Source organism: Gopherus evgoodei, chromosome 18 (assembly GCF_007399415.2).
Source record: "Gopherus evgoodei ecotype Sinaloan lineage chromosome 18, rGopEvg1_v1.p, whole genome shotgun sequence".
NCBI lineage: Eukaryota > Metazoa > Chordata > Testudines > Testudinidae > Gopherus > Gopherus evgoodei.
Genome location: NC_044339.1, coordinates 20634010 through 20646851, shown reverse-complemented (window position 1 = coordinate 20646851; position 12842 = coordinate 20634010). Strand labels below are relative to the sequence as shown.

The 12842-nt window shown below is 44.4% G+C and overlaps 1 protein-coding gene across 14 annotated transcripts in view; it reads left to right on the top strand.

Annotated features, from left to right (window-relative positions):
* The window catches only part of NPHP4 (nephrocystin 4), a 103585-nt gene that overhangs the window by 71310 nt on the left and 19433 nt on the right, over positions 1–12842 (top strand). For all 14 annotated transcript variants that reach the window (XM_030537342.1, XM_030537336.1, XM_030537335.1 and 11 more), the window contains 3 exons: positions 348–508; positions 3617–3797; positions 10647–10775. In XM_030537342.1, coding sequence (XP_030393202.1) covers positions 348–508; positions 3617–3797; positions 10647–10775 — 471 coding nt within the window. The remainder of the gene's footprint in view (positions 1–347; positions 509–3616; positions 3798–10646; positions 10776–12842) is intronic.

Here is a 12842-nt window from a genome sequence, read left to right as displayed (position 1 = left end):
GGTTTATGAGAATGAAATTACAGCTATAAAGAGGAAAGCTGGTCCAGTGGCGAGGGTGCTTATGTGACTTGGCAGACATAGGTTCAATTCCTGCTCTGCCATAGACTTCCTGTGTGACCTTGGGCACAGTCACTCTGTGCCTCAGTTCCCCATGTATAAAATGGGGATAATGGCCTTGTCCTGCTCTGCCTCACAAGGATGTAGTGGGGATAAATAGAGTAAAGATTGTGAGGTTCTCAGAGACAGTGGTACTGGGAGTCACAGGGGTCCCTTCGATAGCAATGAGTCTCCTGAGAAGCCATGGAGGATTAATTTACTTTGTCAGGAATACATTCTTTTTCCTGCAGAATCTCCAGGGTTGCAGCTAAAGTATATGGTGGATCCTGGTTTTCTGAAGCCAGGAGAACAACGCTGGTTTATACGTTATATAGCTGACCATAACCTACAGATTGATATTTGGGATGGAGATTCTTTGCTCCTCATTGGATCTGCTGCAGTTAAGCTGAAGGTATGAAACTTTTCCTGAACTAAATTCATAGCTGCTGCGAGTGGAGAAAAAAAGGCCAGAATCTCTATTTACAAAGTACAAGAACTCTGACGAAGGAACCTTCTTAGGTTGTGTTTGTACAGCACCAAGCACAATGTGGAAGAGCTCTAGGCTTTGTTGCTCTACAAATAAATATTAAAATAGTAACGATGCTGTGGCTGGCAGGGATGGCTACTGGATAGGGTATGTTCAGGAAGTTTCTTACAAATGTGCATGAATTTCTTTGGTGTTAAAATTTGAACAATTTGCCATAGTGTGTAAAATGTGTAGAAGAAAGAGAGTGCTGTGAGGTTCCTGGTGCTGCTCGAGGGCCTGCATGGGCAGAACTAGTGAATAAACATTCTCCGCTGATTCACAGGAGAGGCTCACTCTCACAGCAGCAGCACGTTACTTTGGCCCCGCCAGGGTGCCTTATTCTTGTTCTGGAGAACCGTCGCCTGCACTGCAAGGTTGGGCCAGTCTCTGTGCCCCTTGACTCCTCTGCTTCTCCACTGAAGTTGCCAACAAAGGGGGAAAACCAGTGCCAAATGGCAGGAAATGGTTTGTGGTGTAGACCCTTGTCCCCTGGGAAATGGTCTGAGACCCCCTAATTCCCTGCAAACAGGCCACCAAACAGCCCTGAGGGAGTGGGAATTTCTATTCACTGCTAAGCTGTCTGGATTCAGCGCAGTGACCTAGTGGTGAAAGGTTTGTATCCTGCTCTGAATCGCCTAAAGCATCCAGTCCATCAGGTGCCACTTCCCTCCCCTCACTCCTGAATGCAGTGACTAGTGCTAATGGTCTTCTGTCCAAATGGCCAGAACAATTGTCTCCATTTCTAGAGCTTCTTTTTACTATTACACTATGTTAAGTAGGCAACAGTTGTGCTACAGCCAGAAAATATGACTCCCTTGTGTGTGTGGTGGGAATGAGGGGTGTCATTGTCAGGTTTAATTGTACAGTAATTTATCTCTCATGTGGAAGTTTCTCTGATTCTTGCCTGAGTCAGAGATTCTCCGGCCAGAAGGGACCATTGTGACCATCTAGTCTGACCTCCTAGATAGCACAGGCCAGAGACCTGTCCTGAGTTAAATCTTATCTGAACTAGAGCAGATCTTATAGAAAAACAGCCCATCCTGATTCTTCCATTGCTGGAGAATCTACCACAACCCAGGGTAAGTTGTTCCAATGATTAATTATCCTCATTGTGAAAAGAATGCACCGTATTTAGAGTCTGAATTTGTCTAGCTTCATCTTCTAGGCATTGGAAAGTGTGGCACCTTTTCTGCTAGATTGAAGAGCTCTCCATTGTCACATATTTGTACCTCATCTAGACATACACTATGATCAACTCTCCTCTCACCCTTCTTTTGACAAGCTGAATAGATTGAGCTCTTTGAGTCTTCCACTCTAAAGCCTATTTTCCAATTCTTTGTCATTCTCACGACCGTTCTCTGAACCCTCTCCAACTTTTCAACATCTTTCTTGAATTGTGCACATCAGAACTGGACACAATATTCCAGTATTGGTCGCACCAATGCCATATATAGAGATAATATAACTTCACTACTCCCTACTCGATATTATCCTGTTTACGTCCAAATACTGCATTAGCCACAATGTCCTGTTGTTAGCTCATGTCCAGCTGATGATCCATTGTGACCCCAAGTACTTTTCAGTATCTCTGCTTCCCAGATAGAGTCCTCCCATTCTATAAATATGGCCTGTGTTCTTTGTTCCAAGATATATGACTTTGCATTTGCCCACACTGAAATGCATATTGTTTACTTGTGCCCAGCTTACTAAGCAATCCACATCATCGATCTGTCCCCTTTATTGTTTACCACTGTTCCAATCTTTGTATCATCTGCAAACTTTATTAGTGATGATTTTGTTTTATTTCAAGCCATTGATATAAATGTTAATTACCAAGGGACAAAACCTGATCCTTGAGGGACCCGACTAGAAACACATTCTTGATGATGATTCCCCAGTTACAATTACATGTTGAGATCTATCAGCTAGCGAGTTTTCAATATGTGTCATGCTGATTTTGTATCATTTTAGTTTCTTAATCAAAATGTTGTATAGTACCAAGGCTAACATCAACACTGTTATGTCAAGGTGACAGGCCTATAATTACCTGAGTCATTTTGTTTACCTTTTTAAATACTGGCACTAGGGATGTAAAAGGTTAACTGCTAAGCATTAGGCTTACCGTTAACCAGACTTTAACCATTAACCTCCGCGGCTGGCCACACCGGCTTGACCCCATGATTTTGGGCCTCTATTCTCAGACAGTTCTCAATTACCATTCACATTTTTCTCTTAAGTTCTTTCTCCCAGCTGATTTGTCCCATCTCAGAACAATAACTTCCCAGAAAAGCTCCTTTGAGCTTCACAAAAACCCGAAGATATCACAAATGTACACAAGGAAAAAGGTGCTTTAATTGGTGTGGGGTAGTTACCATGCCATTACCCACTGTAGTGTGGGAACGCATTACACTTCACAATGTGGATGTGCTAGTCAAGTGAGGGGAAAAGTGAAACAAGAGTTTCTTGGAACCTAAAACCAAAACAAAAATACTACCAGCAAAAGTTTGTAAATGTGGTTAATGTTTGCAACCCGGGAGCTCAGCATGATCTACAAGAGCAAAGGGTAACACTTGTAGGAACCCAGGAAAGACTGTCAGGGGGCTCTTGCATAAGCCAGGAAAAGGTGAGATCTGATTTGAGGAAGGAGAGGTGGTCATGAGAATGTTCATAATTTACCAGATTTCCTTTTATCTCACTGCTTGATGGGAGATTGGAAATGAAACCTGCCCCCTTTCCCATCTCTCCTGTGTCACATGCACACACCGGTTCACTGAGACACTTTGCTCTTGAGCGCTGGGGCTGCTGGCTTTGGATAAAGCATTTGTTTGGAACCCCCTTTCTCAGCTCCCCTAAAGAATTGCATGGATGTAACAAACCATTTGCAAGATAAAAACAATGGTCTCTCCTGGGCATGTACCACTTTGGACAATGCTTCCTGGCAGTAACAGCTGCACATGTTTTTTGGCTTCAGGATATGTTCCTCTTGCTCCACAGCACTTGCTTCGCCAGGGTCGGACAGCAGTTCAGGTCCATCATGAGCTGGAGGTGATGACAACCGAATACGAGCAGGACACAACAGTGATGAGTGGGGACGTTCTCAGACATGGCACTGTGAAGCCCATAGGAGTCTACGCTGTTGTGAAAGGCCGACTTCACCTGAGTTTGGCCAATGTTGGTAAGAATCCCAGTTATTTTGGCTGGTTCACCATGTTTTCTGGTGAAATTTCGTTTCTTTCAGAAAGTGAGTAACTCAAGATTTCTCATGTATTTCAGCATGCTCATTAGACACTTAACTCTGCTGGTTATCTTCATCATTGCAGTTCTAGCACCATTCTGGGGCATAGCTGGGAATCTCTTTGGTGACTGATCTGTTACCTTCCCCCCTCCATTTTCACATAGCGATCACCTCCCAAAACAGAGATGCTTTTACCTGCCCCAGGATGCAATAATACTTTGCACACTGATTTGATACAGTTGAAAAGTGGTATGCAGGTGCGAAGATAGGAAAACCATGCTATCCCCACTGTTCAGCTGGGGCTACTAAGGTGCTGAGTTTTTAGAGGTGTTGAGTGAGAGTCAATAGGACTTACAGGTGACAAGCACCTCTAAAAATCAGATTTGCGCAAGGTGGGTCAGCCAGGAGCAGAGCCCTTTCAGTGGCCAGCTTTCTGCTCCATGCTTCTTTTCCAGCAATACGATTGCTCGGCACAGCAGTGTGTTAGTTAAAGGTCTATTGAAATGTGATCTCAGCGCTAGTAGCCATGAGAAGTGTTGCCCCACTGGCCTTCAGGGCTGAATCTACGCTCTTATGGTGTTCATGAGCTTGTTTGGAAGCTGGCAGAGCTTAGGAGCCTCACACACAAGGGAGGATCCTGACATTGCATCTCAAGGGACATATTGGGTGTCTGGCTAACCCAGAGTTTCCATTGCCGACTATCAGCATTTTTGAGTTGTGTTGTGTTTGTTCATCAGCCATGAAATGGGAGCTGGGGATAATTTGATGGTGGTGCTAGTAATTTGTCTAATTTCAATGCTTCTGCAAGTGCCTCTGTAGTTTCCGTTAAACACTTCTTTTATAACGCCTCAAGCAGCCATCACTCTACACCTGCTTCCGGACCCGAGGGCAGACTGTTCTCGTCTTTCTTTGGAAGCCTGTGAGAGTCACAGCAAGGTTATGCTGGGTCAGAACTGCCTGTGCCCACTGCCACCAAAGGATTCTGTACTAAAAATGATGGTAACTCTTTACAATATTCCCAAAATTGTTTTATTCTGGCAAAGTGAAAAGCACCCTCATGATGCCATTGGAGCAATGGATCTGGCCCTACAGGTTCCTGTGCATCTGAGGAAAGAAAATGCTTTTTTGAGATTCAGCAGAGCTCTGGGCTTGGGCTGTTTAGAGAGTTTTCAGTCGCTTGAAAAAAAATCAACAGGTTCTAAATGCCAGTCTCCTATTGTCCTGTACCCACCCTCCGCCTACAATAAGTAATAACACCAGGCTACACAAAGAGGAGGAAATGCACAGCTCATTACTTCTGTTTTGAGTTTTCTGCCTGCTTGTTTACAAATGTACAAGCTGAGGCAGATTTGAAACAGACAATATGGAAACAGCGACACTCAATTAGGTGCTAGCAAAATAACTCAGAAACATGAGAGAAACAGACAAGATGCACAAAGCTGTACGTATAAGAAAACCAAACTTGTAAGAACATTATGCTTCCTAGAATTTATTAGGTACTTTTTATATATATTTAATTCACCATCTTATAAATGTGCAGTGACTCCAGGTTTTAAAATCTTATCTTCAAAAGAAAGATTAGCTCCATTATAAGATATCTTAAATTGTCATTTTCATACTTTGCCTGCAAGAGTGTGATAAGCTCCTAGGAAGGAGAGTCTGAGATTCATAACCCAGAGAACAGTTCAATGCAAACCCAGGAAAGGAAACTGATTAACAAAGGACAAACGCTAGCAAAACAACAACAAAAACCCACCCATCATACTGTATCAATACAGCTGCCACTCTGATTTCTCTGGAAAAGTTTGCTTGATTTCAGAAGAATATTAGTATGTTTTTACAAATCCCTTGTAACACTGGGGCTAGAAGCGTTGAACAGCAGGCCTGTTCTGTAAACTGGATGGTGTTGAGAGAGACAGAAATGGGGCTAAACATAGCCAAATAAGAGCATTTGTATTCCAGTCTTTGCCTGCTACACCCATTTCTGCTTCGTTCTACATCATCAGTTTGAATCTAGGCAGTTTCAGAAAGCGAGTTCAAAGCAATTTCAGATACTGCCCTTCCCCTGGGTCCCACTGCTCATTTGCATGGTTGTGCAACCTCATTTTCCTGTGTTTGTTTTAAATGCTCTTCCTCCTGGTTGCCGTGTGAAAGACCCCCACAAACAATAAAGGGAAACTGACCATCCGGGAGCAGCAGCAATTCTGACTAAACACAAAGTGCTGTCGTATGCACAGGAAACAAACTGGAAAAGATTTCTTAAATCTCCTTCAGTTCTAGTAATCTTGGCTGTTACTCACAACGTTCTCCATCAAAGTGGTTTTTTTTAAAATTGACCGTAACCCTTTAAACTGAGCTGCAGAAAAAGAAGCTTCTGCTACTCAGAGTGGCTAATCCTTCTATTGCCATTCACACTGAAGCGCTGGGAGGGATTAGCTGTAAATGGAGTTAAATGGCATCTTTATAGCATGATATTTTTCTGATTTTTGGTGCTTTAGAAATGATCAACAAGGTAATTTTAAATAACAAAGTTCATATCTCTCAGAGATGAGCTCTGGAGGGTTGCAGGTTTCCAGTGGGAGAACGTCTGAACTCCTGTAAGCCCAGGAGCAGAGTTCTCAGCAGAGCTGGTAGAGGCAGACTCTAGATCAGAGTTGCATGACACTGTCCTTAACATGGTGAGAGCTTCGGGGCACATGCTCTGGTGGATAATGTTCATGTTCTCGCTGTCGGTGTTTATATTCTCAGATGCCTACACAGCTTGAGCTGTTTCTGCTAATGACGCATTTGCCGGAGTTGTACACATGAAAAAAGTATGATGTATAACTGCTAGAGTGTCCTTAAATTCAAAAGCTGTATCTAGCTGTTGTATTTTGCATAGTGCCAGTCACCTTAGTACCTATATTTTGCAGGTCCTAAGACATAAGAACAGCCATACTGGGTCAGAGCAATGGGCCATCTTGCTGGTATCCTGTCTTCTGACAGTTCATCACACACTGCAACAATATGTCACTGCCTGTGTTTACAGAAGACAGTCCTACAAGCTGTAAAGTGGATGGTCTCATCACAGATGACATCACAGCTCAGATTTTAAGGGTTGTGCAGTTTTAACACTTGGCTCTTTGTTGTGCCAGAATCCTTCCCAGCTTGCTGTGAGGAGGCATGCCTTGAATCAGCAGCTCTGCCATCTCTTGCAAGCATGCAGGGTGCACTCTTCTCTGCATGTTGAGGGAGCTGGCATGGTCCTGTCTTCATCCCATCTCTTTGGAGCGGCCCCAGTTGGGTGCAATTCCTCTGCTCCTCAGAGAGGGTGTGCCCAGGCTCAGCGGTGTGAGGAGGAGAATGCACTTCGGGCCCTCCCCTAGACACTTGTACAGGGCCTACGGGAATCCAGCCCTAAACACTGACAAACAATTTCAGGGGCTGCAGCCAAATGTCTCCAATTCTCCACATTTATGGAGCTTTCATCTGAAGGACAGAGTACATTTGTAGGTTAGGTGAATCCGCAGACAGCTTTATAGCTTCATTCTGTACAAGCTGGGATAGCCTATATATGGATGTAATTACAGCAGCACAGAGAGGTGACAGGACAGTAAATGGATCAGTGTTAGGGCCAGTTTTTCTTCACTTGATATATGAGCTAGTATGTGGGAGGAAGAGACATTGGAATAACAAACTTTGCCAGTGATACAAGCAAATACCAGGGAGTATTTGGGCCTCTTGCAGGTAATAAAAGCCCCTCACCCTAGCTCCAGGGACTCTGGACAGCTGTTGGCTCTTTAAAGATATGTATTTTCTGTGGTAGCCATAAAGAAAATGTCACTTACATACTGCAAAGACCCATAGTAAAAATCCAACAGTGTCTAAATCGTTGGTTAATGGGAACAGTTATCCTGTCCCTTATGGGAAAAGTCCTATAAAATGTAACAGTGATGAAACTAATGGGGTTATCCAACAGTCACCCTAAAATCTAGAAAATGTAACAGAGACGTGACTCTGTGGTTGCTGCTAACTTTTGTTTTTAAACCATCCTGCAGAATTCTATAGCAGGGATATAACTTTCTGTTAAATTCATAGCAAGGTCCAAAAGACTTGTAGAAAAGTTATCATTTGCTATTAAAATCTACAGAACTTTTCTATAATGGGCACATTTTCTTGTGGCCATGTTGGCCACAGTGTGTCTTTTCTAAAGTGGCAACCAGTGGGGAGTGCACATTTCACTCAGAAAGCAAGACCACGTTTTAAGTCTCCCAAACTTGACCTTGTCTTCCCAAAACGTTTGGTATTGTTTTGGGCCTATCCAGTACGAGTCTCGTCAGCCAATCAGTTCAACTGGTAATTTCTATTCCTCATAACAACATCCACAAATTCCAAATTGCATTTACTTCATCTGAGAAGCAAGCTGGAGTGATAAAAGCTGTAGCAGGAGGAGACGTTCACTTTTCAGTGGTGCTTTTGAAACCTGAAAAACTTGGCAAAGTTCATGAGAGGTTGTTGCAAAATCAGAAGAAATATGTCTGTCTACTTCAGCCCTGGGCAAATTGACTTTAAAATGCAACAGTGTGTGTGTTTGGGGAAGCAAATCTCTTTCTGTAGATACATGATGCCTCAACTCCTTAAATCTGAACTTCATTGCACCAGTAGAGAGTGCAGGTTTTGCAGTGGCTGTAGTGAGGTTCCGCGAGGACTCCTGTGGACCAAGAATCAAGGACATCCATCTATAAAAAGCCTAATGGAACCTCCTTGGATGCCCTTCCCTGGATTAGAAGGAAGATGCTTTGGATAGTCCAGTTCGCAGCCTGATGCGAAAGGAAGCACCCGAGGTGCAGAGCGAGGCTCCAGCTGGTCAGAGCAGCTGCAGAAGCAGCCAGAGCCATTCAGGGGACTTCCTACAGCTCTGTCGGACCTGCCGTGCCCTGTGGTGATTGGCTGTTCGCTCCAACCTTCCCCATTCCCCTCCCCAAGTGTCGCTTCCACTCCACACCTGCCTCTCCCACTCTCTTCTCCCCACGCCTGCCCAACTTACCCCACTTCCTTTTAATATCCCAGCCCCCTTCCCTGTCCTTACCATTCAGCTGATCACTTCCTACTTACCTAACTCAGCTGGGGCACCCCAGGCTGTCTGCAGCCATCCCATAGTTCACCCTGCTGTTCTGGTCTCCCCCTCCCCGACCCTGCATCTGTCTGCTTTATTTTGATTGTTGGCGGTTCCAGGCAGGACTGTTGGCTGCTCTGTTTCTGTACAGCACCTAACACAATCAGCCCTACTCTTTGTTGGTCATTAGGCACTATCGTAATCAACATGACTGATAATAATAAATGAACTGGAGTCCGCTTAAGTGACTGCAGAAATCCACTGTTATGTTTCAAGGTCACAATGCACACGCTGTGTTCTGCTCAGATATCAATGAAAAATGAATACAAATAGGGTAATAGGAACACTCTTTGCTCTGACAAAGGGAAGCCCTGATACGTCTATATTTAAATTACATGGGCTAACTGTTCAGGTAGGGGTGCTGGATCAATATGTGTAACATTCTTACCCCATAACTGTCCTACACCGTGCTGTAAACACAGCGCTCTCTCTGCTCAGGCATACGCGTGGGTGCAGATGGATATTTTATTAACATTGCTCTGGGGTATGTTGATTTGTTTCATATGCTTATTTGTTCTGGTTCTGTGAAAGGAACCAGCCTGAAGTTTGTCGAGAGTTGAGAAAGGGGAGAGAAAACTACATAGCCCGAGAAGGGAAAGTAAACTTTAAACACAGTACTTTGAGAAATGGAATTAGCTAAAACAAATTTGTTTAAAAATGGTTGCTCTTAGTCTCTTGCCAGAGAACTGGTTAGTTTTGGGCTATGGTTGTGATAGAAGTTAGATATATTGGGCCGAATTCTTGATTTCACTGGAATTTTGCCAATTTATAGCAACAGGGAATTTTTTTTACTGCATGTTGTGATCTAGTATCTGTGTCCTCACTGACATGAAGCAACTGGCAACAGGTACCCGTGGGAGGAGCAGTGTGCTGTATTAGAATAAATGTCATCTGTAGGCGGATTGTGAAATGAAACAGTGCTCTCACTCAGGCTCCATTGTCCCTTGCTAGCAATGCTGAGTGTGGACTGTGCAGACAAAACTCTCCTGGCTCCAAGAGCTGGTCCCACCAGGGTGGGGCTGGAGCATGTTAGCCCTGTGTGTGGGGGAACCTTGCAATGCTGCTGTCTCTGCTGGAGATGAACAGAAGGCATTGGGATCCAGGGATGTCCATCTGGCACCTCTTGAGCACTGAACTGTTATTAAAAACAAAGGTATTTTTGTGGGTGCTCAGTGGCCAGGGCACAGGATGGAGAGACTGGGGTTCTATTCCCAACTCTTCACCTCGGGCGCATGCTGGATGACCGTCAGCAAGTCACTGTAACCGTTCTGTGCCTCAGTTTCCCCATCTGTAGAATGGAGATAATGATCCTGGCCTCCTCTGTGAAGTGCTTTCAGATCTACTGAGGGCGCGTTCTATATAAGTGCTAGGTATTGTTAATATTGCAGTCATTGTTAACACTCCCATTGGCTTTAATGGAAGCAAAGTTAGGCTAACGGAGCACTTCAGAAAATCCCACCCTCAGGGTCCAACTTAAGCAGCGCCTCTCTCCTGTGGTCGATGGGGATCATTGCTGGGCCAGAGTCATTCTGACTCCTCACTAGCAAGGCAGATCCCTTTAGCAAAGGGCGTTTTTTCTGGGCTTGGCTGGAGCCCGCCTGCCCGTCTTCACCAGCTCTTTGCTTCTGTTGCAGGTCACCTGTGTGAGCAGAGGCTGAAGAAATCAAACTCCTTGCCACCCTCCCGCTCTCGCATTGTCTCCTCACATGATGGGACCAGCAACTTCCACGGAGGCAGCTTGTTCTCCCTCAATACGCCTGGGGGTAAGTCCCATTGGCTCCTAGCTCGTTGTAGCCTGGCAATAGTTTTTCTCCTGTGCACTACTAAAAATACCAAAGGTCACAATTGCTCAAAGACACAAGTACTGTGTGCACTGGGTTGCTGGATTTGGTGTTTTTCCTTTTCTCCCACAATATCACTTTACAAACATAGGTTCTATCAGTGTGAAGTGGTCCATCTGCTGCTGGGTTATTGGGGATTTTGTTCCCCAAATTATCTACCCCCACAGCTGCTGCTGGATTCGCTCCCCTGTGCTGTGAATGTTCAGAACCTGATGTTTGCTCAGTGGGTGCTGACAAACCTGCACAGAGATCGGATTCTGCTGAACTCTCTCATCAGCCAATCTTAGGTGATGCTTTTCTCCAGACTTGTTCCAGTCCTCAGATATAGTCAGGTCCAGGAGGTAAATCCTTAGCTGTTAAGGCACTGAGGCATGGAGTCCATCCTTTAGTAAATGGAGAAGCCCATCCTCTTGCTTGTCTGCTGGAAATGAAGCTGTTGTCAGAAAAACACTTGTATGAGCCTCCATCTGCTGAGTCTATGATTCATAGGCCCTATTCTCTCATCTCTTTAATCAGACAAAGTGTTTGCTGAGGTTGGTGCTGTGAAAATCAAGTTTTACTCTGCAGCTCTGTGCCTGCATAACTGAGCTCCTATACGTGGAATTTACATTCCTGTTAGTCTGCAATTGCTGGGGATGAGAGATGGCTGTTGATTTTCAGCCTAGCAGTGATTTAAACTCCCTTATATCAGAGAGCAGCAACAGCCCATATATTTAGAGATGGGAGGGCTCAAGCTGAAAATTATATTCCTTTAAGAAATTATTGAAGTTTTGAGGCCTGCTTGCCTTTACCTAAGCCTGGACAAAGAGTCTTGGGCCCAATTTTAACTCCTTCCTGTGAAGGGGGGTGGTGTTGCATTCAGGACATGGGAACCCCTTATTATGTCCTGGTTCAGACGAGCTTAATGTACAGTTCACCCAGCCCTGCCTTTAACAATGGTCACTGCCTGGCATGTAAGGTTTTTCAGACACTTCGGGCCTGATTGTCATTTCCATTTAGGCTCCTTGACACTGCTTTCGCAGCCTCAGTGAGTCTGCACCACCGTGCAAATGAGAATCAGGCTCTTAGAGAGAGAAATTAATCTTCCACATTCTGCTCTTCAGCTCACCGAATGCACGTCTGTGCTGAAATGCAAGTGCACGAGAGCACAGACAAACACATACATATGCAGTCTCTGCCCTGTGCTATCCATGTGCAGCTGGAATTGGGTATATTTCTTGAGTAAAAGTCATTGAAATATTTTACCAAAGTAAGCACCTGTTCTCGAAGGAGATCCAGATGGTGTGTGAAATGAAAGAGAGCTGCCCATAAGCAGAATTCCCAAGGGAGATAGGGGGTACAGAAATACTATTATGCATCTATGCATACTTTTAATGGACTTCCTGATGAGTGTCAATAAGACAGGTTGTCCCATTGTGCCCTGTTGTGTGTGAGCGATTTATACAACACCTGTATTCCCAATGAAAAACCTGGGCAGTCTTCTGGGGTACCACACTTCGGGAAAGATGTGGACAAATTGGAGAAAGTCTAGAGGAGAGCAATGGAAATGATTAAAGGTCTAGAAAGCCTGGCCAATGAGGGAAGACTGAAAACAATGGGTTTATTTAGTCTGGGGAAGGAGATACTAAGGGGGGACATAACAGTTTTCAAGTACATGAAATGTTGTTATAAAGTGTGAATGATAAATTGTTCTCCTTAACCACTGAGGACAGGACATGAAGTAACAGCAACAGAGACTTAGGGGAAAATCTTTTCAACTGTAATGGAAGTTAAGCACTGGAACAAATTACCTAGGGAGGTTATGGCATCTCCGTCATGGGAGGTTTTTCAGGACAGGTTAGAGAAACACCTACCAGGGATGGTCTAGATGATACTCAATCCTGCCTCAGTGCAGGGGACTGGACTAAGCGATCTATCCAAGTCCTACATTTCTAATGATTCTGTGACGAGGCATGTGAAGTATTGAAATAATTAGACATTTTGCACGAA